Source organism: Hydra viridissima, unplaced genomic scaffold (genome assembly GCF_058129835.1).
Source record: "Hydra viridissima isolate aposymbiotic clone 2 unplaced genomic scaffold, HvirCarnegie_v1 scaffold_8, whole genome shotgun sequence".
NCBI classification, from domain to species: Eukaryota; Metazoa; Cnidaria; class Hydrozoa; order Anthoathecata; family Hydridae; genus Hydra; species Hydra viridissima.
In genome coordinates, this window is record NW_028324307.1 from 11,915,278 (window position 1) to 11,938,785 (window position 23,508).

Here is a 23,508-nt window from a genome sequence, read left to right on the forward strand (position 1 = left end):
AAGAATCAGAATTTATAATGTTAAGGTTTTAGAATAACTATCAATAGTATAATATGATGCTATGTAATAATGGTTATATTTTGTGTGTTAAATGTTTTTCTTTTAAAAGGTTTTTTTTTAAGGAAAGATTTAGTAGAAATAATTTTGTTTAAAAGATTTTGAAAAGAGAATGGAAAAATGCAGAATTCAACTTTGACAGTGTTCCCATTGCAATGTTGACACTGTTTTCTTGTGGTACAGGAGAGGCTTGGCCGAGGTATTTATTAAATGAAATACATAAAGCAATAGAATTCTTGTCTTTTTGTAATTCTCTAAATGTTTTTTTGTTTTTTTTTTGTTTTCCAGCGTTATGCAGAATTCCATTGATGCAACAGGTGTTGACCAAGGTCCAATCCCTGATAACAACATATTCTTATGTTTATATTATGTTTTCTTTGTTGTGATATTCTCCTTCTTTTTTCTGAATATCTTTGTTGCACTGATAATAGTAACATTTCAAGAGCAAGGAGAAAGAGAAATTACTGGATCAGAATTAAACAAAAATCAAGTAAAATATTTTTGAAGACTATAATTCATCTTTTTTTTTTCCAAACTGAAAAAATTGTGATTTCACAATTTTTTACCTGGTAAATGCACAAATTTGTTAATCTTTGTATTTTTAAATAGAGAGCATGCTTGCAGTTTGTTTTAAATGCTAAGCCACGTCAAAGATTTATGCCAGCTGATAAAAGTGGATTCTGTTATAAAGTTTGGTGTGTTGTTGATTCAAAGCCCTTTGAAATTATGATTTTGGTCATTATTTCTTTAAATGCTGTTGTTTTAATGCTAACAGTGAGTGAATTTATTTGCTACCTTTCTTATTTTTTGCATTTTTTCCTCTAGATAAAAAGTTCTGTAATTATTTCTACAAACTTGATACCATTTTGAAAATGTTTCAAATTGTAATTACATAAGTCTATGTCACTAATTATATTTCCTTTTTAATAAACTTCAGAGCATTTGATTAATCTTAAAAGACTGATATAGAGACTCGCATTTTATTCATTATCATTCATTATCAGAAGAAAAACCAAATACTGATACTTAATGCATTCATGATAAACAAACAAAAAAATTTTTTTTGAATTGTTTGAAAATCTAATAAAAATGTTTTGATTTTTAGTTTGATGGGCAATCTTATGAGTATAAAATTATACTTGATATAGTCAATGTATTGTTCACATGTTTATTCACCATAGAAGCAGTGTTGAAACTTATGGCGTATAAACTTGTAGGTTATTTTATAATTTATCTACTATTAAAGCTCTAAACATCTTCCTCTTGTTATGATATATAATTCACTCCTACAAAGTTTTGCTGACTTTTTCAAAAAATGATCTTGCATGATTTTGATTAAAAATATTTTCTCAGTAGATTTTAAATTAATATGATAGTGTTAATATTTAACTTATTTAAATATTCTTAATTATTTAAATAATTGCATATGTTGTGAAAAATGTCAAAAATGACATATCTTAGCATGTGAAGTTTCTAAATAAAATTTGTTTGAAGCTCTTTAAAAATATTTTTACACAATTTTTCAAATGTAAAGCTCTACCTACCATGCTTTTTCAGCACATGTTAACAGAATATTTATTATAAAACCCTTTTTTCTTGAATAAGATTTCAAAATCTATTGAAAGTTTAAGTACTTTTCTTGTCTAATTTTCTAATCTGCAAATTATTGACTATAGAATTTTTACAATTAGCTTATTATTTTATGTTTAACAATTCTTCTTTTAATCTTTATATGTAGAACTACTTTCGTATGGCTTGGAATCTCTTTGATTTTGTTATTGTATTTATAACACTTATTGGAGCTTTAATTACTCTTTTAAAGTTGGATTCTAAGGTAATCCTATTTTAAAACCTAAAGATACTCTAATTATATCCAAACATACTGTAATATTATATTGAGTAATTGTGGTATGTTAATTCTGATTATATTGAGTAATTGTGGTTAATTTTATTTGTGAAAATTTTTGCTATACTCTTAGCTTTTTCCCAACCTTTTTTTTAGCTTTCAATTGATCCATCATTCTTCAGATTATTTAGAGCTTTTCGCTTGCTAAAATTGCTGCGTCAAGGATATAACATTAGAATATTGATATGGACCTTTCTGCAATCACTTAAGGTCACTTTTCATATTATAGTCAATATTTATCTAAAGTTAATAACTTGTATTTTACAATGTGTTTTTTTAAAGAATGAAATATATTTTCTAAAGTAGTATTATATAATTGCGCATGAAATACAAAAATGAAATACAATTGAATTAAAGCACACCTAAAAAAACTCGTAAAAACTCTTAACATGTCACTCTGAAGATGATTGATGTTTTTTGCTGTGTTTATATTGTTGTATATCAAAGATTGGTTTATTATTTCATTTTAGGCCATGCCCTATATTATGCTTTTGATAGCGATGCTATTTTTCATCTATGCTGTTATAGGGATGCAGGTATTTTATTTTTTTATAGGGTTGCAGGTATTTTATTTTTTTATAGTAATATTTTATTTTTTTATAGTGTATGAATTTATTTTACAGTATTTTTTTTTTTTTTTTTAAATTTAGCTGTTTAGTCGAATTGCTAATGATAATCATCGTCAAATCAATGAGTACAATAATTTTAAAGGATTTTTTAATTCCCTTGGTGTTTTGTTCAGGTGTGTAGAAGTTTAATGTGCTAACCACCAGGTATTTACATATGTAAATTTTTCTTTACAATTATAGAGCAGCATTATCCTCTTCATTATAAATTTTGTAGGTGTGGAACAGGTGAAGGATGGCATTTGATAATGATGGATTGTTTTGACCATGCCAAATGTGAGTTACAGATAAATGCCCCTACTTCCACTACACCTAATGTGAGTCAAGCAAAATGTGGCTCAACAATAGCAGCAGTTATATATTTCTGTTCATTCTATTTCTTTTGTGCCTTTCTGGTTAGTATTTTTTAAATTAGTCATTGTACTTTTGTTATTCAAATTTTTTTATTATAATTAGTTTATTGGAATGAATATACTATAGATGGTATAAACTTACAAGAAAAAAACTCATCCTCATCAATGGACCAACAGTTTTATGTTTGGCCTATTAATGAGGATGAGTTTTTTTGCTACACTTTGAAAACACTAAAATTAATTACCTTCAAACTAGAAAGTAATTGTTTTTAGTATTATTAATGTGTCATTTTAACGGAACAAGCATAAAGCTGTTATATGCCTTCTACATTAGAATTACAAAAGACAAAAATTTGTTTCTTTTATTTAAAGTTTTAAAATTTGAGTTTTTGAAGAAGAAAAAAATGGAAAAATTAATTAGAACCTTCTTATTTTAAAGTGCGCTTTCTCTAAGAAAAATCTACCAAACTTCACATTTTGATAGTCTTAACACGTTTTCTTCTCAGTCTTACAAAATATAGCATGTGGTAATGTAAGGTCTACTGATTTAAATGTTGTGAGAAGATTTAACGGTTTATGACAAAATAAATACAAAAAGATTTTTTTATGGTTATTATTATACCATCGATATACATATTTCTGTAATTGTTTTGGAGGAAGCTTTGGCTTAAAAATTATATTCTTGATGTCTAAGTCAGTAAAATTTTTACAGAGAATCATGCATCAACCTAGTTTCTGAACTCTTTGTTTTTATTTTAATCTAATTTCCTATCATGAATTATTTATTACTTTGTATTGAAATAATAATTGCTTTAAGATACATGACATTAAATGTTTCTGTTTAGTTAAATTTATAATATTATCAAGTTTGTTAAATAATATTTTATCAGTTTTAAACATTATATTTATATAACTAAATCTATACTACTAGTTACTTTATAAAATAATAATTTACCTTCATTTATGTTTTTTAAGATGCTAAACTTGTTTGAGGCTGTTAAAATTTACTTTCATTTATGTTTTTTAAGATGCTTAACTTGTTTGTGGCTGTGATAATGGACAACTTTGATTATTTAACCAGAGATGAATCTATACTTGGTCCACATCATATGGATGAATTTGTAAGAGTTTGGTCTGTATATGATCCATCTGCATCGTAAGTGATTTTCAAAAGTTGTGACTCGAAATAAAGAGGGGGAGGGGATGTGATTAAAGTTTGTGCTAAGATATCATGATTCTTAAATTTTTTTTAATGAGAAAATTTTCCTTTTACATTTATTCATTAATCACATTTATGTAGGGGGTGCAAGTTCCCAGACTTTTTCCACTCCAGTGAAGTTTTAATACTGTTCCTAGGATTCCAGAAATTTTCATATAAGCATTAGTGGATAAGCTTTACATTAAACGAGTCAAATTTTTTTTCAATAGTAAAATAATTGTCAACAATTACTTGGTTATAATAATTTTTTCATTCTTTTTAATCCAAAGTTATTAAAATTCTTCAATAAAATAAATTATATTCATAAATCTGCTGCCATGTTTTGCATATTCATTAAAGCTTACACCAAATTTGTATATATATTTTTTTTTTTGCTTCAAGTAACTTATTTTTGTTTTTTTCACCAATTTCCTAACAATATTTTAAGATATTATTAGGAAAATTGTTGAAAAATTTCTTTATTGGAGAATCTAAATTTGATTGAATACAATTTTTTTTACTTGGTAGCTTATTTTTATATTTTTTTTGCAAAATAATGCCATGCACCTTTTCTAAACGTTTTTCCAATTCTGTAAAATTGTCTTTGAATAACAATAATTCATGGAATCAAAATTCCCAAAAACACATTTATATTGAAATTAGAGAGTAATTTTTAACCATTCCAGTATTATTTTAATTTGTGCTTTAAGAGGGCGGATCCCCCATGAAGATGTATATCAACTCATGTGTGATATGCAGCCACCAGTGGGATTTGGAAAGAAGTGTCCGAAATCTCTTGCATACAAGGTGTGTGTAGTTACCTAAAGTGCAAAAAAAAAGAAATGTTTTCATTTATTAGTTGAAATTAAAGTTTCTTGTTAAGTAATGAATAAAAATTTCTAATTGTTCTGATTTCAGCGGTTAATGAAGCTGAACATGCCAATATCCGGTGACAACACAGTTCTTTTTACACCAACAATATTTGCTTTGGTTCGAACATCTCTTCGCATGACAGAACATGATAAAGAATATTTTAAAGATAGTTCCTTTAAAAAAGTTATCAAACGTATCTGGCCACACACCTTGCAGAAAACATTGGACGTTATTCTCCCTGAACAAACAGGTAACCAGTTGCTTTTTTTTTTTCCCTACTTTTATTGACTGCCATGAAATAATTAACATGTTGAAATAAACTACTTTTCTTTGAACCCTTTTAAGTTTTTACTTAATAAAAAAAAATATTATAGTTAAAAAATTTTATAAAATGCATGAAAAAGTTCAAATAACACTAAAGTAAGTATAATTTTTTTTTGCTTTAAAGTCAATTAAAAGAACAAATGGAATAAGCCTTGATGTATTCATAAAATCCACTTGGATACAAAAAACTGTTTCTACGATCTCCTTTAATTCTTTCTAAAGATTTTTTTTTTAGTTTTTCTTTATTGTAACAATAAAAAATTTGAGCAATTGGTACCAATAATCAAATTACAATTTATTTTATTTGGATTTTTTAAAAATTTTTCATATTGAAGTAGAAAATTTTAATTACCTTTGAAGAAAAAGTTATAAATAAGTAATTTTCTGGTTCCTTTAATACGTAGTTTCTGGAATAGATTATTAGTAAGTAGTAGAGCATCCCACCATCGGAAATTGCGTAAACGCGTAAATTCCGATGTGAGAAATAGTTTATAAAGGTGACTCAGATGTGATTTAATCTTTTTATTTTCCGATATTTTCCGATGGTTTGTGGTGGCTTGCAAAATTTTGCTGTAATTTTGCGAAAACTTCGTAATTATAGATAAATACATCGGAAATACCACAATATTACGAGTTTACACTTTAAATACGATATATTGTGAATTTACGCGAAAATATCGTACGATAATGCGAAATATATCGGAGAGTGCGTGAAATTCTACCCATCGGCCTCAGACTACATCGCACCTCCGATGTGATACCATTCCTCACCATGGCATCACATCGGAGTCACCTTTATAAACTATTTCTCACATCAGAATTTACGTATTTACGCAATTTCCGATGGCGGGATGCTCTAGTAAGTGGTTTTTGGGATGCTTCATACAGAGTTGTTACGGCATAATATGTCTGGCAGATCTGTCGACATATTTTTAGACATATTTTACATAGACATAAAATATGTCAGAATTATTTTTCTGTCCTCTTACTTTGACATAACTTTATGTCTGAAACATTTTCTGCCGACATAAAATATGTCAGAATTATTTTTCTGTCCTCTTACTTTGACATAACTTTATGTCTGAAACATTTTCTGCCGACATAAAATATGTCCGAAATATTTTTCTGCCTACCAACTATGACATAATTTTATGTCTAAAACATTTTCTGCCGACATAAAATATGTCAGAGACATTTTTCTGTCCACTTACTTTGACATAATTTTATGTCAGAGACATTTTCTGCCGACATAAATTATGTCAGAAACATTTTTCTGTCCACTTACTTTGACATAATTTTATGTCAGAGACATTTTCTGCCGACATAAATTATGTCAGAAACATTTTTCTGTCCACATATTTTGACATAACTTTATATCTGAGACATTTTCTGCCGACATAAATTATGTCAGAAATATTTTCTATCCACATATTTTGACATAATTTCATGTCTGAGACATTTGCTGTTTCTTATTTTAGAAGAAAAAATCGTACAACTTTATTGCTCATTTCAGATTAATTTAACGAGTAAAACAAAAGTCTCGATTTCCCCTTATTAGAATGTAAAAACTTAGTCTCAAACTTAGTTTTTATTACTGAATGTGGTTTTTATTATATGGCGTCCTGTGCCACATTAGAAATTATGTTAAGTAGAAAGAAAAGTAGAACTTTTAAAGGGTCGAACCATTTACAGCATAAATTCTACGATCTAATCGTCTGCAACATAATAAAAATAGAAAATAATTCTTTGTCAGAATATTTATATCCGTTCCATGATAGGTCGAATAATTTATGGTCGAAGCAAACCTTATTAAAAATATAGTTTTTCACCAGCGCACAGTGTATCGCTTCATACAAGCTAGGTGGACAAAAATATTTTGTTTAGTAATTTCATTCCTAAGAATGTAGTTAACAATATTTTGGTGTTTTATTGATTAGTTATGCAGTAGGGTAGCCTGGGGGAGGCAGGGGGGCAATTACCCCGCGCGTTTAAGCTTTAGGGGGCGCCTAAAAGTCAATTTTACTATAAAAAGTTTTTTTTTTTTTTAATTTTATTGTAAAAAAGGAGATATTTTAATTACTTTTAAGATTTTAAAAGTTTTTATCTTGAAAAAGTTATAAAAATAACTTTAAAAAAGTAATAAAAATAAATACTAAATTTCAACACATTAATAATGTAATAAAATTTTGCCTAAAATAAAAATATACTCACTACAAATATACAAAATATAATAATAAACTCACTACACTACGTAAAATAAAAAAATATTTTATTAATAATTAATCATTATCGGATGAATCATTGTTATCTTCAGTAGCCGATGAATCGGACTCTAAATAATCTTCATCGTCACACATAATTCTATTTTCAACAAGCTGTGGTGGTATAATAGGTGGGATAATTAAATTCAAAACTTCTAACGGTAGTTTGCCAGTTTTCTTACTTGACACTTCTCTGTGTGAGTTGATGACAGGATCTGATGTTACCAAAAGCATATTGAGCAAATCTATATTTGTGCAAATACGTGAATTTTTTCTTGTATGGTGTTCGCGGAATCGACGAAAATCTTTATTGCGGGCTTCTTGAGACTCTTCCGACAGTTGTCCTATTGGAAGAAGGCATGTTTTTATAACTTCCGTGCTATGTACAAGTATTTTGTGCACAGTAACAGGCATATAGTACCACGGATACAGATTAATATAAAGAGTTTTGGTTTCAGAACAAAACTTTTCAAATTCATAATAGTTAATATCATAGCCAGAGGAAAGTGTTCTTAATAAAATACTAAAATTTTTAATGAGATTGATGTCTAAACCCGTAATCTCGCCGCTTAACTCTGGCTTCATAAAAAACCTGCGAGCAGTGTTCCCATCATTTGTATTCCCAAAGCCAGGTTTTGTTTTATCTACAATAAGACCCATATGCTTTTTAAATTTTTGTTTGATATCTTCTGAACGTTTTTGGACACTAGATTTATCTTCATCGCTTCTAACTTGCCACTTTTTTATATCTAAACGATAGCTAATGTGTAGCATGCACTCAAAAAAACGAATCCACGCATGCAAAGTAGACAGACCAAAACCATAATGTTCTTTTTTAACAACTAAGTCTTTTAGTTCACCGTTCATCATTTTAAGAGTCGCACCACATATGTAACATTTTTGTTGGGAACTTGTGTCAGTCAAGGCATTGCAAACTTTTCCATCTACCATTGATAGTATTAGGTCGTGTTTAACAGTAATTTGAGATTCGTTGAGTCTTATAGATGTTGGAACAAGTTGAGAAACTTCTGTTAAAACTTGGTTAGTTTCTGTTGTAGTTAAAAGATTTGTTTCTTTTGAAAAAATAAATTTAATTGGTCGGCAATAAAGCGTGGATGAAGGTCGTGGATTTTGCCAAATAATATTTTGACCGTCACTCAGTCTCAACGGAACAAATGAAAATACAAACAGAAACTCATCAGTAGCATCAGAGTTTTTAAATTTCTGTTTGTATGTGCTGTGACCGGAGCTCCCATCACATCCCCATTTGCTAATTAGTGTGAATGGCGTAGTAAAAGTAATACTTTTAAGAACTTCGCATTGGGCTTCAATTAAGCGTTCAGTAGTTTTATCAAGTATAGCTTGTAGGCTAATTTCGGCACGTGTTTCTGTAACAGAAATATGTTCATCTAATGGATAACATAACTTTTTCGACTTGCATAGACTATAATAAGATGGAAATAATATATGCCCTGCCTTTAAAGACCACTTTCTCGTCTGTTTATAAGAATGACTTGTACATTTAGAGTCAATATAATAAGCTAATGCCTCGTCACGATTTAACTGCCTGCCCCCACAAATAAAGTCTTTTGATTTAATTTTTTCTGATGATTCCAGACTTTTTCTGATTAAAGTAGCTTGGTTTCTGTGCCCCAACGCACGGCATGCTACTTCAGCAGCTGTGGTCAACTCAGTTGCACTTTGCAATTTTACTAAGTTTTCAACTCTTCGTTTTTTGGTTTTAAAGGACGAGTCTTCAAAGTTCTTTTTTGGTCGTCCTTGAATTTCTCCAGATGATGAAAAAGTACATTGCTGGTATATACTTATTTTAAATTCTACATTTGCCCCCTCTAACCAAATTTTATTTTTGTTTAAAAAACGGTCCATCATCATATGTGCTGCAGACCATTTTTTTGCGAATTTTGAAGCCATACATGAAATTTTTAACTGCAAAGACCTCTCAGAATCTTTAGTCACATCAGTTACATCAGTAACACAAAATCTTTGCAAAATAAAATCCATTAAACGAGAATTTCTTTCTTCTTGATTATGTCTTCGCCATTCTTCAAATAACTCCATTTTTGAAAAAAAGCGCACATGATCTAAATGAAATTTAATAACAAAAAATTGTGGATTTATGTGGTGAAAATTTTTTCTTTGTTGTACACCTTAGGACTTTAGCTATACACTGTTAATAAATTAGCTTGGATACATGTGGATACAAAAAGTTGTATAAGTTTAAAAATTAAAAACCAAAAAATATTTTACAATTTTAACCCAGTTTTTTAAACCATACTTTAACACATATTGCTTAACTTTTAAATAAAATATTTAATGTAAGTAAATAGTACTTACCCTCAAAAGTAAAATCCATCGCTGCATTAAAATGATTGCTTTCTTTAATTCTTGCTAAATGTTAATGCAACGATTGTAAATTTTTATTTAATTTTTTTCAAAAATGAAATTACATTTTAACGCCTCTTTAATTGCTTATGACTCATTGCTCTGTAATGTTTTTCATAATTAACATCGCAAGTTATTACTAATATAGGACTTTTATTGTGAAAATATTATCAATTAGTTGATTTCTTGATATGACTTTTGTCCACCTAGCTTGAATGAAGCGATACACTGTGCAGCGCGGCGTTTCAGGTTAAAATAGATTAACCACAGGACGAACGACAATTTAAAGCAGCGGTTAGAATACAATTTTAGCCGTAAGAAAATATCTGGCCAACGTTTATCTTTTAATTTAATCGAACCGTCAGAATCGTTTTTTGAAGAGTAGTGATCTTAACCGAAAATTTACTTCAAATAAAACAAATATCAATGATAATGTTTGGTTGTTAAAATTTTTTTTTTTCTCTTACACTTTTTCTAAAGAGAAAACATCCCTTTTCAGATTGTAAATGATACAACGCAAGCCATTAAAATGGCAATTAAATGCCTTAGAATCAAATATTTGTCTGCTCTCCTCAACAATCCACATGGCATTACAGGTTGCTAATGTTTGGAAAATTGGCTTTTTTTTTTTATCCAGTTGTATTTTGTGGCCTTTTACCTTTATTTTGGCATTTTGACACAGAAAAATTTAAGTTCTTGAAAAAGTATTTGTTTTGGAAAAAAAGATGAAATCAATTTTTTCTCCTCAAGAATTTTTAAGGATAATAAAAAACAACTTTTGACTTCCGATCCGAAGATTAACTAGTTGATTTCATTGATGAAATTTGTTCAAAATAAAGTGACAGAATCGTTTTGAAACAGCCGCGATATGAAAAAGGGCATTATGGCATTTTACATTCACGATTTTGGAATTTCACATGTAAAAAATGTTGGCAACACTGAATTTAATTGTCAATTAAAACGACTAAAATATGACGACTTGGAATGCTCGCTTCCACGTTTGAGACATTAAAACGAATTTCCTAGCCGCATTAAAAAAACTCTTGATGCTGGAGTCTTTTGACCCAAATGCAATTCAGTTGTAGATTTTTATATCACGGCCGTTTAATCTATTCTATAAATTAACTTTGACTTTTTGTGCTAGAATTTTGTCAAGTACTTTGCTAACACAAAATCTAAAAGAACTTTATTACGTTAGAAAAAATTTTTTTTTTTGTTTCGACTCTAAAAAGGTTTTCAGAACTCGATTCTTGCACTGGGGCGCCATAAAAAATTGACTAATAGAAAATGTGAAACGTTTAGCTTTTTAAACAAATTTTATTTTATCAATCAAATCTAGATTATTTTTTACCACCATGATGGAGTCTAAGAAATCATTTGAAATGCGAGTACGTAGATGGCTATAAACCAAAGCGAATCCAGAGAAATCACGTTCAACTTTTACGCTGGAGAACGCTGCACCGTAAACTACTTGCGAGATTTCATGAAGCCGATTCCATTTTGTTTTCTGGTTTTTCCTCCAGTACGCAAGAATGTTGAATTCAACGTCTAATGACACTCGCGGTTCATTAAGAGTCCATTTTAAAATTAATTGACGAATATCTTGATCTGACTCTAAAGCTGCATTAGCAATATCTTGTCTGGTTCCTCCTCCAGTATATTCAATGAAACGGCGTACTTTTTCAGCATAAATTTCTTCTGAGTTGATAGGAATCATCTCTTCAGAAGTATTTGAGGAATATGACGCATTTAATTGTATGGATTCTTCTGTTGATGAAAAACTTGATTGTTCTCGTTGAGTACAAAGTTTTTGATGAATTTTGATTAGCTGTATAATTCCTCTATTCAACATTTCTGTATTAAACAGTTGATGACCCGATGTAAAGCAAAATCTAGGATCCATAACTAAAGCAGCAATAAATGCTTCACATTTAAAAAAAACTTGTTCTCGTGTATTGATTGCGTTGGTCAGTAGCATTTTTAATCCCAAATCACCTGCTGGAACGTCTTCAATTCCTATTTTCATTTGAATCCATCGAACGTAGAACTCACTAATTGATAATTTTGCGGATTGAAAATCCATCATAGCCGAATGTATTGGTAAAAATGCATCGAAATATTCATCTATTAAACTCCATGAAGCATCATTTAATTTTAATTGGTCGTGTCTTAGCCTTTGATATGCTTCTGCGTTGGTATGGAAATCTTCTATCATCAAAAACGTGGAATCCCAGCGTGGTTCAATGTCTACACGAGGTTTTTTTAGATTTTTAAATGTTTGAATATATGCTACTTTCTTGGATTCGATAGCAACTTTTCTGATGTTATTTAATGCATCTTCAAACATTGATGTTACGTCCTTAGCAGCTAGCTGACACACATGTGCGCCACAAAACATGGCTGAACAGAACGATCCAACTGATTTTTCAACACAAACAGTTTGGGCTTCACTATAATTCCCTTCTTCATTCTCTAAAGCGCCAATATCAATTTCCTCGTCTTCGAAATCTATAAATTCGTCACCATAAATTTCAAGGATCACTTTCATTTGAACTTGTGCATTTTGAAGAATTTTTGAAGCCTTCGTCATGTTTTTTCCTTGATCTGTGCAAGTTGCGTAGATATCATTAGCACATTTTCCAATTTTTCCAATTACATTTTCTAACTGAGCAGCTAAAATTTCGCCAAACTGTCGACTTTCTTGAGTAAGTATGCCTAAGGTTCTGTCAGCTATTTGCCCGTCCTTCACATATCTACAGCTAACTCCAAACACGTTTCTTCCATATCGCGACGCACTATCAAACATCAACGAGACAAGAACATTTTCAGTTTCTTCTCTTATGAGCGAAAAAATATTTTCACACGCAAGTTGAATGTAGCGTTTCATGCTGTGACGATTTATAACAATTTTGAATTCTTTGAGTGCATTTTTCACTAAAGACAATTGTCCGATTTCATCAGCTGACGCGAAAGACAAGTTACGGTTCATCATTAACTTAATCATTTCTCTAATTAATTGATTTACATCAACATCCAGCTTGATTCGTTTAATTAATTGAATCTCATCGTTATTTCGATTCCTTGTAGCCGAAGTAGTTTCAACTAAGTCAATTTCGCCAGCTTTTTCTTTGTGTTTTCGAAGAAGGTGATCTTTGAGGTTACTTAACTTGCCTTTGTAAAATTTTTTGCACATTTTACACTTTCCTCCTTCTTTACTAATTTCAAATTGACTTTTCACTTGTTTGTGCAATAAATTATTCTCCATATTTGTCTTTAAATCTTAAGGAAAACAAAAACAGTGACAAGAAAATAGTTATTCCAAGATCTATTTATACCACAGGACAATCGTTTAAACCGCGAAAAATGAATAATTAGATTAATAATCGTTTTTTAATGCGGCTAGGAAAATCGTTTTAATGTCTCAAACGTAGAAGCGAGCATTCCAAGTCGTCATATTTTAGTCGTTTTAATTGACAATTAAATTCAGTGTTGCCAACATTTTTTACATGTAAAATGCCATAATAATGCCCTTTTTCATATCGCGGCTGTTTCAAAATGATTCCGTCACTTTATTTTGAACAAATTTCATCAATGAAATCAACTAGTTAATCTTCGGATCGGAAGTCAAAAGTTGTTTTTAATTATCCTTAAAAGTTCTTGAGGGGCAAAAATTAATTTCAACTTTTTTTCCAAAATAAATACTTTTTCGAGAACTTAAATTTTTCTGTGTCAAAATGCCAAAATAAAGGTAAATGGCCATAAAGTACCATTGGATAAAAAAAAATGCCAATTTTCCAAATATTAGCAACCTATAATGCCATGTGGTTTGATTGAGGAGAGCAGACAAATATTTGATTCTAAGGCATTTAATTGCCATTTAATTTGTTTGAGTTGTATCATTTACAATCTGAAAAGGGATATTTTCTCTTTAAAAAACGTGTAAGAGAAAAAAAAATTTTAACAACCAAACATTATCATTGATATTTGATTTATTTGGAATAAATTTTCGGTTAAGATCACTACTCTTCAAAAAACGATTCTGACGGTTCGGTTAAATTAAAAGATAAATTTTGGCCAGAATTTATGCTGTAAATGGTTCGACCCTTTAAAAGTTCTACTTTCCTTTCTACTTAACATAATTTCTAGTGCGGCACAGGACGCCATATAATAAAAACCACATTCAATAGTAAAGACTAAGTTTTTACATTCTAACAAGGGGAAATCGAAACTTTTGTTTTACTCGTCAAATTAATCTAAAATGAGCAATAAAGTTGTACGATTTTTTCTTCTAAAATAAGAAACAGCAAATGTCTCAGACATAAAATTATGTTAAAATATGTGGATAGAAAATATTTCTGACATAATTTGTCGGGCGGAAAAGGTCTCAGGCCTAAAATTATGTCAAAGTAAGTGGACAGAAAAATGTTTCTGACATAATTTATGTCGGCAGAAAATGTCTCTGACATAAAATTATGTCAAAGTAAGTGGACAGAAAAATGTCTCTGACATATTTTATGTCGGCAGAAAATGTTTTAGACATAAAATTATGTCATAGTTGGTAGGCAGAAAAATATTTTGGACATATTTTATGTCGGCAGAAAACGTTTTAGACATAAAATTATGTCAAAGTAAGTGGACAGAAAAATGTCTCTGACATATTTTATGTCGGCAGAAAATGTCTCAGACATAAAATCATGTCAAAGTAAGTTCGCAGAAAAATATTTCGGACATATTTTATGTCGGCAGAAAATGTTTTAGACATAATATTATGTCATAGTTGGTAGGCAGAAAAATATTTCGGATATATTTTATGTCGGCAGAAAATGTTTTAGACATAAAATTATGTCAAAGTTGGTAGGCAGAAAAATATTTCGGATATATTTTATGTCGGCAGAAAATGTTTTAGACATAAAATTACGTCAAAGTTGGTAGGCAGAAAAATATTTCGGATATATTTTATGTCGGCAGAAAATGTTTTAGACATAAAATTATGTCAAAGTTGGTAGGCAGAAAAATATTTCGGATATATTTTATGTCGGCAGAAAATGTTTTAGACATAAAATTATGTCAAAGTTGGTAGGCAGAAAAATATTTCGGATATATTTTATGTCGGCAGAAAATGTTTTAGACATAAAATTACGTCAAAGTTGGTAGGCAGAAAAATATTTCGGATATATTTTATGTCGGCAGAAAATGTTTTAGACATAAAATTATGTCAAAGTTGGTAGGCAGAAAAATATTTCGGACATATTTTATGTCGGCAGAAAATTTGTCTTGGACATATTGGACAGATAACAACTCTGGCTTCATATATTGTAATTTGCAGAATCTTTAAATAATAAGTACTTTGACGCAACTTTTTGAAACATCTCAAAAAGTGTAGTCTTTAGCATGTGATACGTTTTTCTTTAGTATTAAGTGACCAACAAATTACAATTGGAAAAATATATGCAGCGAAGTTGATTTATGAAAGTTTCAAAGAAATTCAGCGGCGGAAAAACTGTACTCTACCGCAATTTGAGGTGCCTTTATTGATTTGTTAAAAATTTACCGATATTTAATTTAGTTAAAAAACTAAACTTTTGTTACTTTTGTTATGAGTTGCTACCATCATCAATAATTTTGAATGATTTTTTTTGTCTTAATGTTTATAGATGTTTGAAGCAGCGCACAAGGTTTGTTCTAAAAATTTAGGAACTTTTTTTTTTGAATTTCTAATTACTGCATTGATTTATTTTTTGTTTTTTTTTTGGAAAATAATTATGATTCTGTTAATGGTTTAACTATTAATGAGCTGTAATTATTTTTTAACTTTGTATAGCGTGGTAATTCTTTATTTCAAAAAATGATGGGTGCTTTGCGGACGTCCTCTCAACCTCTAGTTTCGGAGAAGTCAAAATCACAGCAAGACAGTTTTAGTAAAAGAAAACGATCACAAAGCAACACGTCATTTGATCCGAATAAATTAAAGTAACAATACTGAGTTCATTGTTTGTTTGTTTTTTGTTTTTTTTTGTTTTTGTTTTTTTTTTTATATATATATATTTTCAATTAGCGACTTTCTGTAATATTTTTCCACAAATGATATTTTTCACGATCCTAAAGTTGCAGGTATTAGTTTTCTTTTAAAATAAATAAACATTTGGGGTTTAACGAAGAAAAATATTTCACTATAAGGACGTGCTTCTTAAACAGCTGCATTGTGTTTAGATTGTACATATATTACGTAAATGTAAAGAAAGTTGCTGTGAAGAATAATCAAAGAGAGTATGATTGAATGTTGTATGCAGATATTTATGTTAAACAAAAATCTTGTTTCGCAATCGTGATCATCATAAAAATATTTGATAGTTGTTTACACTCAGAACTAATATTACTAGGTTTTTAGAATTTCCATGTTTTTTTGAGTTGAGGATAAAAATGTCTTTCAAAAACTTTTAGCAATAAAAAAATAAAAGTTATTCATAATTTATTAAAAATTAAACACAAATTAGCAATAAATTAACAAAAAAAAAAAAAAAAAAACTCAAAAAGCGTTTAAAAACTCATTTCATATTGATCTTCTATTTTTATTCCTTGCAATGAGATTTTAACGGTTTAAATGCGAGAGAATCTCAGTGAGAATGTTTTTTTTTTTCTAATCAACTTTGCGTACTTTGTTTTAGGTTTATAAAGATTTCTGAAAAATTAGGTTTATAAAGATTTTTGAAAGACCAGATTTCTACTTCTATAGTTTAAGATGTAATCTTTCATTATTTAGCTTCGGTGACCGCCAAAGTACTCCACTTCGAGTACGATCCATAAGCACGGCTGGATTCTTTAATCGGCCGTCAGTTGAGTTTCCTTTTAACTCTCCAATGTCAAGTAAACAAAGCGTATCAACCCAAAAATCTCTTCCGATGCTCGAAGTCAAACTATCAACGAACAGTATACAAAGTGATGTTAGTAAAGCAATAAATTTTATCTGCTGGTGCATGAAAAGGCTTTTTTAATCAACTTTCGACTCATTTTCCAATCAACTTAATTTTTTTTTTTTTTACTTCTTATCTAGTTCCAAGAGGCATTTAACCGGTCGAAACGAAACTCTCCGAATAAATCTCCATCTAAAAAGTTAAAAAAGAATGACGGCCGGCGTATATCTCGAGCATTGATTCAAAATATAGGAAGTGCATTTGTTGAGACAAACGATAAAGCAGACGAAAAACGCACGGTTTACACGTGCGGAGACAACTTAAATGTATTTGATAACCTTCATTCAAAAGAGGAAGCACATTCAACCAGTTTCGAAGTTGGAAGCCCTCAGACCATTCCTAGTCAACTTGAATGTATGCGAAACGAGGCACAAAGTCCGACTGCTCAAGAACTAACTAATAGTATATTAACAGCTCTGCGTGATCCTGCTAAGCCTATACTTTGCTTTCTAAATCCTCAGCCACGAGATCATGAAAGGGTATTTTCATTAATATTTTTGATCTCCTTTTTCACTTTTTTCAAAAAAAAATTTCAGACATTTCTTTCTCTAATTTAATTTCCTTATATATTATACTTATATCCTTATATATACTTATATATTTCCTTATATATTATATTTTTCAAAAGTTTTCTATGAAAATTTTCTGCTTAAGTATTCTAGCTTCGATCTTTTTAAAATCAATTTCAGTTTTCAACTTTTACCAGGGATCGCAGTGACGGAGGGGGAGGGACGAAGGTTCGTAGCCTCCTTAGATAAAAACCGACGCCACGATCCCTGTGTACCTGTTGATTCATTTTTTTAATTTATATTGTAAAACATTAAATTATTTGCTTTGATTCATTTTTGTTTAAAGCAGAACCAAAGTGAATTTGAACAGGGTCGATCGATTCGAACAAGCGAAGTAAACGCGGATTCAAGAGGTTCTGCGTCTCGTTTTACTGTCTCTCTTCCGTTAATTAAATTAGAGATTCCGTATGACGAAGGTGGAGAATTTTTAGATATTCAGACGAATAATCATCGACCTTTATCTAGTACGGACTTAAAAGCTTCATCTAATGAAGAAAACATACCCGATTTAATTCAATCTACACGACGAACTATTAGGACTTGCAGTCCATCGTTTAATGCTTTTAATTATCCCCTAGCGCGTAATGATCAATGCATCTCATCTTTGGAAGAGTTCGAAAATTCTGTTAACTCTGAAAACAATAATGAAGTAGATTGTCATAAAGTTTGCCAAACACGAAAAAGAAAGTTAAAAAAAACTCAGAGTATTCATAGTGATACTGGCAAACAAACAAATGAGCTTTTCTGTGAATTCAGTGAGTCTCGTTCACTAGAGAAAGGAATTCAACCTCACTGGATATACAAGATAAGTGAAAATGAAGAGGATACCTGGTGTTAAAATTAAAAAGTTCACGTTTAAAGAATATATTCCAAATCGACTGGAAATGCATTCTGACTGTTCATTCTTCATTAGTAAATTCACTTGCTACCAATTTTTTTGGTGTGTAGTGGCCCATAGGTTTTTTCACATTTGCTACAAAGGATTTAGAAGTAAAAGAAAGATTTATATCTTACTTCATTGTTTAAATTTTTTTTAAATTTTAAAAAAAAATTAAAAAACCTGATTGAAATAAAAATATAATGATGTAAACCCCTCGTAAGACAGAAATAAAGTCAATTTCGTCAACACTATTGTTAAATTTTGTTAAACTCGTAAGTTAACGAAGAACCCACACAATATGCGTTAAACTTCCGAAGTGATTAAGCACGACGAAAAATTTGTAAAATTGGTGTCATGGGATTCTTAAGGTTGACTTTGAATTGTTAGAATTTTTATTAGATTAGTTATATCCTTGAGAAAACATTGAGTGGCAGCATAACGTTTGGTAGTGGCTTTCGATTGTTCTAAGCTTTCTCAATACGCAGGACTTTCTAGTGCGCTAAAAATATTTGAGAGAGTTTTCGAACTCCTCCGATCCAATAAATTTACCTATGCTAGCAACCAATTCAAGTATGTCTGCTATGTACGCATCGTACGTTTGAATATCTTCTAGAACGACATCAAAAACCTCTTAACAAGGTTTTGAAAACAAGTTATAAAAAAATATATATCGAATCTTTCAAAACTAAAAATCGTAATATTTTATTTTAGAACAAATCCAAAATTAATATTCAGCACATAGTTAAAAAATTATAGTTCGACAAATTATGATGTTATAAGGTAATAGTAACGCAATTAAATGATATCGATTTTTAGTGTAGATTTCATTGGAAGTAGTTTGGTTTCATGTTAAGCTTAATTTATTCAAAGTCATTAGAAAATTTTGGAAAAGAAAAATTTATCACCAAAATAAATATTTTTTTAAGATGGCAAGTAAATAATATTTCTATTTGTTAAACTTTTTTTTGCTTTGATTCTTCTTACATTTGATCACTTGTGATTTTATTCCTGTCTTACATTTGATCACTAGTGATCTTACATTTGATCACTAGTGATTTTATTCCTGTCATGCTCTGAAAATGTTACAAAAAAAAAATGTTTTAGGAAACTTTTGGAAGAGTTTTTTCTGACAATCAAATTTTTAATCAAGTTATGAAAATAATATTTATTGTCAAGGTAACGTGTCTGACCAAGTTTCTTCAATATTTTGCTTGTCAAACATTTAAAAGAAAATGTTTTGAGCAATTTTTACCTTTTCGTTCTATTAAATGAAAAAGAGTAAAATGACATTTGCTTTTGCAACCCTAACATCTTCAACATAATACAATTGAACAATGCATTCAATATATTTTTAATTGTTTGAACAGCTGGAATATTTGTCATAGGCCTAATTCAATGCGAAGGATAAGCCAATAAAACGTTTCAAAATTGAGATGATTTATAAAGTTTCTTCTTAAATTTATATTTTTTATACATATGACTTTACAAACGTTTTATATCTTAATATACACTAATTTCTTAATTTTTTTTTTTTTTTTTTTTTTTTTACCGCTACTTTTATTTTTTGATTGTGTTTTATTTAACAAAATCAGTAAGTTTTAACCAAAATAATAAATAGCATGTAATTAAATAATTAGTAAAATAATGTAACAAAAAACACGTAAGATAGTAAAATAAAAAGTATAATTAAAATGATAAAGTCATGTCAGAAATTTCAGTTAAGAAGCTTATAACTTTCTAAAATTATAACTTTTCAAAACTAGTTCAGCCGAAAAAGAAAAGTCACTTTGAAAGGAAAAAGACTAGCTTCAAGCTCTAATGTACTTCTTAAAACAAGAAGACAAAAGGTACATTAACTGGAAAGTCTATTTGTTGGACTCTTCTGCCATTGTAATTAAAAAAGAATAAGTGATATTAGGCTAATAAAAAACATGTTTATGCTCAACGTAGGAGTTCTACTTCAATCAAGATGAAGGTAAACAAATCAATTTGCCGCTGTGATATGGCGAAATGAAATACACAAAAGCTGTTTTCAAACAAACCTAATTAGAAGTGTTCGATATCTTTTTGCACTGAATTATTTTGGAAAATAAAGGAGATCAAACGGTGGAAAGAAAAGAAATGGAAGAAACTACCGGCTTGGTAAAAGCGCCTAGGCTCTGTCGCATTGAAAAGGGTGCTAAAGGTTATGGATTTAACTTGCACGGAGAAAAAGGAGTTTTAGGTCAATATATAAGTGCTGTTGATGCAGGTAATATTTTGAGGTCATATTTTTCTGAATTGTTTTCTCTTTCAACTTTTAAATCAGCCTGACATAATTGTCAAGTTATGCTTATGTGTGTGTGTTTTAAATACTTTTGTATAGTTGTTAGCAAGTTAGCAGATAGTTATGCTTAATATAACTTCTATGTAAAAAACTTATACTGTTTACTTTTTTTAAATTGAAAGAAATACAGATGGCCTAATTTAATTTACTTTAATATATTATTATCTAAGACATTTAACATTTTTATGCCATAAAATAAATAGATTTTTTGGAAACTATAATACATTTACAATTACAAAAAAAAAAGCTTTAAGAAAGTATTTATTTATTTAATGGCACATAATCTGAGATATCTTAATCACATGATATGAGGATAGGGAGACTTATGAAGAAGTTAAATAATAATTTTGTGTTTGTGAAATATTTAATTTTGCACAAATCTTTAAAAAACTACAATACATGCATGTATATGAGAAGTTCGGCCCATCAAATTTTTTTTTACAGGAAGTCCAGCTGAGAAGTCAGGTCTAAGTGTTGGTGATAGAGTGATTGAGGTTAATGAAACAAATGTTGAAAACTTTTCACATGCAGATGTTGTTAAAGCAATTAAAGAATTCCCACTCCATACTACACTCTTGGTTATTGACCGTATAACAGATAATTACATGAAAATAAAGAATCTCCCTATCACTGCAGATTTTGCAAAGTATTCAAGTGTTCTTGATATTCCTGTTTCTGAAAGTTCTACACAAGAAGAGAATAAAACAAATGAGAATGACGTTCAAGAAAAAGCAAAAGAGATGAATGAGGATGAAAAAGAAGAAAAATTGCAGAATGTGTTTTCAACAGTTAAGATAGCTTCAGATATAGAACAAGTTTATGACACACCTAACAGTTTAAGTAATGAAAAATTACCTGAGTCAGTTCAAATGACTGAAGTTCAAGCTGACTCAGTTCAACAGACTGAAGTTCATGCTGACTCAGTTCAAACGACTGAAATTTATACTGACTCACTTCAAACTACTAACAATCAAGATGAGTTAGTTCAAACAGCTGAAACTCCAGTTGACTCAATTGAAACCAAAGAAAATCAAGCTGATTTGGTTCAAGTCTCAGATCAGACAATTGAAACTCAACCTGACTTAGTTAAGAATTCAGAAGATCATGATGCAAACTTTAAAACAAACAATGAGGAAAGTGGGGATAAATCCCCAGTTCATGTTGATAGTGAAGAGAAGTTTGAAATACTTCCAGAAAATGCAATAACTCAATTTACCAATGCTCTAGAAAATGCTTCACCATCTATATCGCAAAAAAGTAGCGAGATAAAAAAGCCACTATTGTCAGTAATTCCTCAACGCAAGAAAGTAAAAGAAACTAAAGATGATTGGAAGGCAAAGCAAGACCTATTTAACAAATTATAAGTATCTTTAACATACAGTTTTTCACATTATAAATTTTTAGAAGATTTATTTTTATATTTGTTGAAAAGAAGTCTCAAGCAATTTAAGCAAACAGTTCAGTGAAATCGTTACTAATAAAAAAATTCTTTAGTTTGTGAATTTTGATTTAATAAAAACACAAAAAAAACTCTTCATTTTGTGAGTTTTGATTTATTTTTATCTTACTTTGGTAGATGGTGTTTTGGCGTCTGCAAAACTATGTTTTATTCGTTTTTATAATTTTATCTAAAATTTTTGTAAACATAATAGTAGCCCATTGATTTATTTCAACAATATTTTATATGCTTTTTTGTTTTTCTTCAATCACATGATATTGAAACTTATGAATGTTGGGAGAACGAGACAAGAATCTCGATTGTTCTTTTCCATCACGAGTGTTTAATTTTTATTAGGCACAAAAAAATTCACGTCATGTCCCCAAATTTTTTGGAAAATTTAACCATTCTTTTCCGAACCTTATGAAAATTTAAATAAACTCCGAAATTTCAACTCAAAATATAGATAATAGGTTTTATAAACGTTTTTCAAATTGATTTAAAAATAAAACAAAGGGCGTTCTAAAGTTTTTTGATTTGGTACTTATTCATTTTCAAATGTTTTATTACGATTTCGGGACCAAACAGTTCAAAATCTCTTTCGAATTTTTTTGATTGTAAAATATTTATAATATTGCACGTTTAATAATTCCTAGATTCAAAATGCCGGGAAAAAACTGATTTTCAAAGTCACGTCGTTTTATAAAAAATACGTTACGTTTAAAGTCACGAGTTTATCAGGTATCTAGCTAAGAAAAAAGAAATTCTAAGTTCTGTTTTAAATACTTTGTTTAATATGAATTTCACGCTATTGTTAAATATGCAAAAGGTGTTAATGTTTTAAATTAGAGATGCTAAAAAAATGTGAAATGCTTTTTATTAGAATGAAAAATCTTTTTATTTAGATTTAGACTTTTATTTTTATCAGAATGAAAGACCTTTGTGTTAAAAATACACAAGTCGCAAAATTTGAGAAAATTCAGCTTAAAAATGATTCTAAACCGTAAATATTGACAAAAATTTGTCTAAAGTATTTTTAACACTGAGCATTTCATATACAACATCAAACTTATTTCTCAATTGACATAAGTTGTAAAAAACAATTTTCTTGTACAATCCCGCTCATCCATCCGTTAAGGAATTTTTTATACATTCGGAAACCAAGCTTTCAGTTTTGGCCATTTCAGCTTTTTTATAAACAAATGATCGTTGGTTAAAACATCGGGTATAAAAAAAGCTTGGTAAATATTTGATGAAGTCCTCGCTATCTTTCTTACAAGTACATCATAACACAGGGTGTTCAGGATATTGCTCTGTATTTCA

At 29.5% G+C, this 23,508-nt stretch overlaps 4 protein-coding genes across 21 annotated transcripts in view; 2 read left to right on the forward strand and 2 right to left on the reverse strand.

Moving 5' to 3' along the window:
- LOC145187073 (voltage-dependent L-type calcium channel subunit alpha-1D-like) overlaps window positions 1–18,667 on the forward strand; it is a 45,048-nt gene extending 26,381 nt beyond the window's left edge. For 15 of the 18 annotated variants that reach the window (XM_090095274.1, XM_090095272.1, XM_090095269.1 and 12 more), the window contains 18 exons: window positions 156–256; window positions 346–547; window positions 667–831; window positions 1,163–1,270; window positions 1,796–1,891; window positions 2,060–2,173; window positions 2,434–2,499; window positions 2,614–2,705; window positions 2,807–2,984; window positions 3,971–4,098; window positions 4,851–4,947; window positions 5,059–5,263; window positions 15,414–15,523; window positions 15,656–15,676; window positions 15,823–15,971; window positions 16,762–16,942; window positions 17,053–17,451; window positions 17,828–18,667. In XM_090095274.1, the coding sequence (XP_089951400.1) occupies window positions 156–256; window positions 346–547; window positions 667–831; window positions 1,163–1,270; window positions 1,796–1,891; window positions 2,060–2,173; window positions 2,434–2,499; window positions 2,614–2,705; window positions 2,807–2,984; window positions 3,971–4,098; window positions 4,851–4,947; window positions 5,059–5,263; window positions 15,414–15,523; window positions 15,656–15,676; window positions 15,823–15,971; window positions 16,762–16,942; window positions 17,053–17,451; window positions 17,828–18,379 (2,964 nt within the window). In that variant the 3' untranslated portion in view covers window positions 18,380–18,667. Of the gene's footprint in view, window positions 1–155; window positions 257–345; window positions 548–666; window positions 832–1,162; window positions 1,271–1,795; window positions 1,892–2,059; window positions 2,174–2,433; window positions 2,500–2,613; window positions 2,706–2,806; window positions 2,985–3,970; window positions 4,099–4,850; window positions 4,948–5,058; window positions 5,264–15,413; window positions 15,524–15,655; window positions 15,677–15,822; window positions 15,972–16,761; window positions 16,943–17,052; window positions 17,452–17,827 lie in introns of those variants that run through there. The other 3 variants (XM_090095271.1, XR_016454813.1, XR_016454814.1) reach the window with 3 other exon arrangements.
- On the reverse strand, window positions 7,495–10,110 carry LOC149885126 (uncharacterized). Its single transcript, XM_090095288.1, has 2 exons — window positions 9,954–10,110; window positions 7,495–9,700 (listed from the first exon to the last, which is right to left on the reverse strand). The coding sequence occupies exons 1-2, from the start codon at window positions 9,970–9,972 to the stop codon at window positions 7,617–7,619; spliced, it is 2,103 nt and encodes a 700-aa protein (XP_089951414.1). The 5' UTR covers window positions 9,973–10,110; the 3' UTR covers window positions 7,495–7,616.
- Window positions 10,200–13,401, reverse strand: LOC149885127 (uncharacterized). The gene has a single exon (XM_090095290.1). The coding sequence runs from the start codon at window positions 13,264–13,266 to the stop codon at window positions 11,308–11,310; it is 1,959 nt and encodes a 652-aa protein (XP_089951416.1). The 5' UTR covers window positions 13,267–13,401; the 3' UTR covers window positions 10,200–11,307.
- A 1,724-nt stretch (window positions 18,668–20,391) lies between the features above and the next one.
- Window positions 20,392–22,949, forward strand: LOC149885128 (uncharacterized). Its single transcript, XM_090095295.1, has 2 exons — window positions 20,392–20,672; window positions 21,192–22,949. The coding sequence occupies exons 1-2, from the start codon at window positions 20,543–20,545 to the stop codon at window positions 22,109–22,111; spliced, it is 1,050 nt and encodes a 349-aa protein (XP_089951421.1). The 5' UTR covers window positions 20,392–20,542; the 3' UTR covers window positions 22,112–22,949.
- The last annotated feature ends 559 nt before the right edge of the window (window positions 22,950–23,508 follow it).

What these genes read in the sequence shown, in the direction of transcription:
- LOC149885127 (XM_090095290.1), bottom strand. Translation starts at nt 13,266, where the DNA reads ATGGAGAATAATTTATTGCACAAACAAGTGAAAAGTCAATTTGAAATT.
- LOC149885128 (XM_090095295.1), top strand. Translation starts at nt 20,543, where the DNA reads ATGGAAGAAACTACCGGCTTGGTAAAAGCGCCTAGGCTCTGTCGCATT. An exon ending in TATAAGTGCTGTTGATGCAG is followed by an intron (nt 20,673 to 21,191) that starts GTAATATTTTGA and finishes TTTTTTTTACAG; the next exon opens with GAAGTCCAGCTGAGAAGTCA.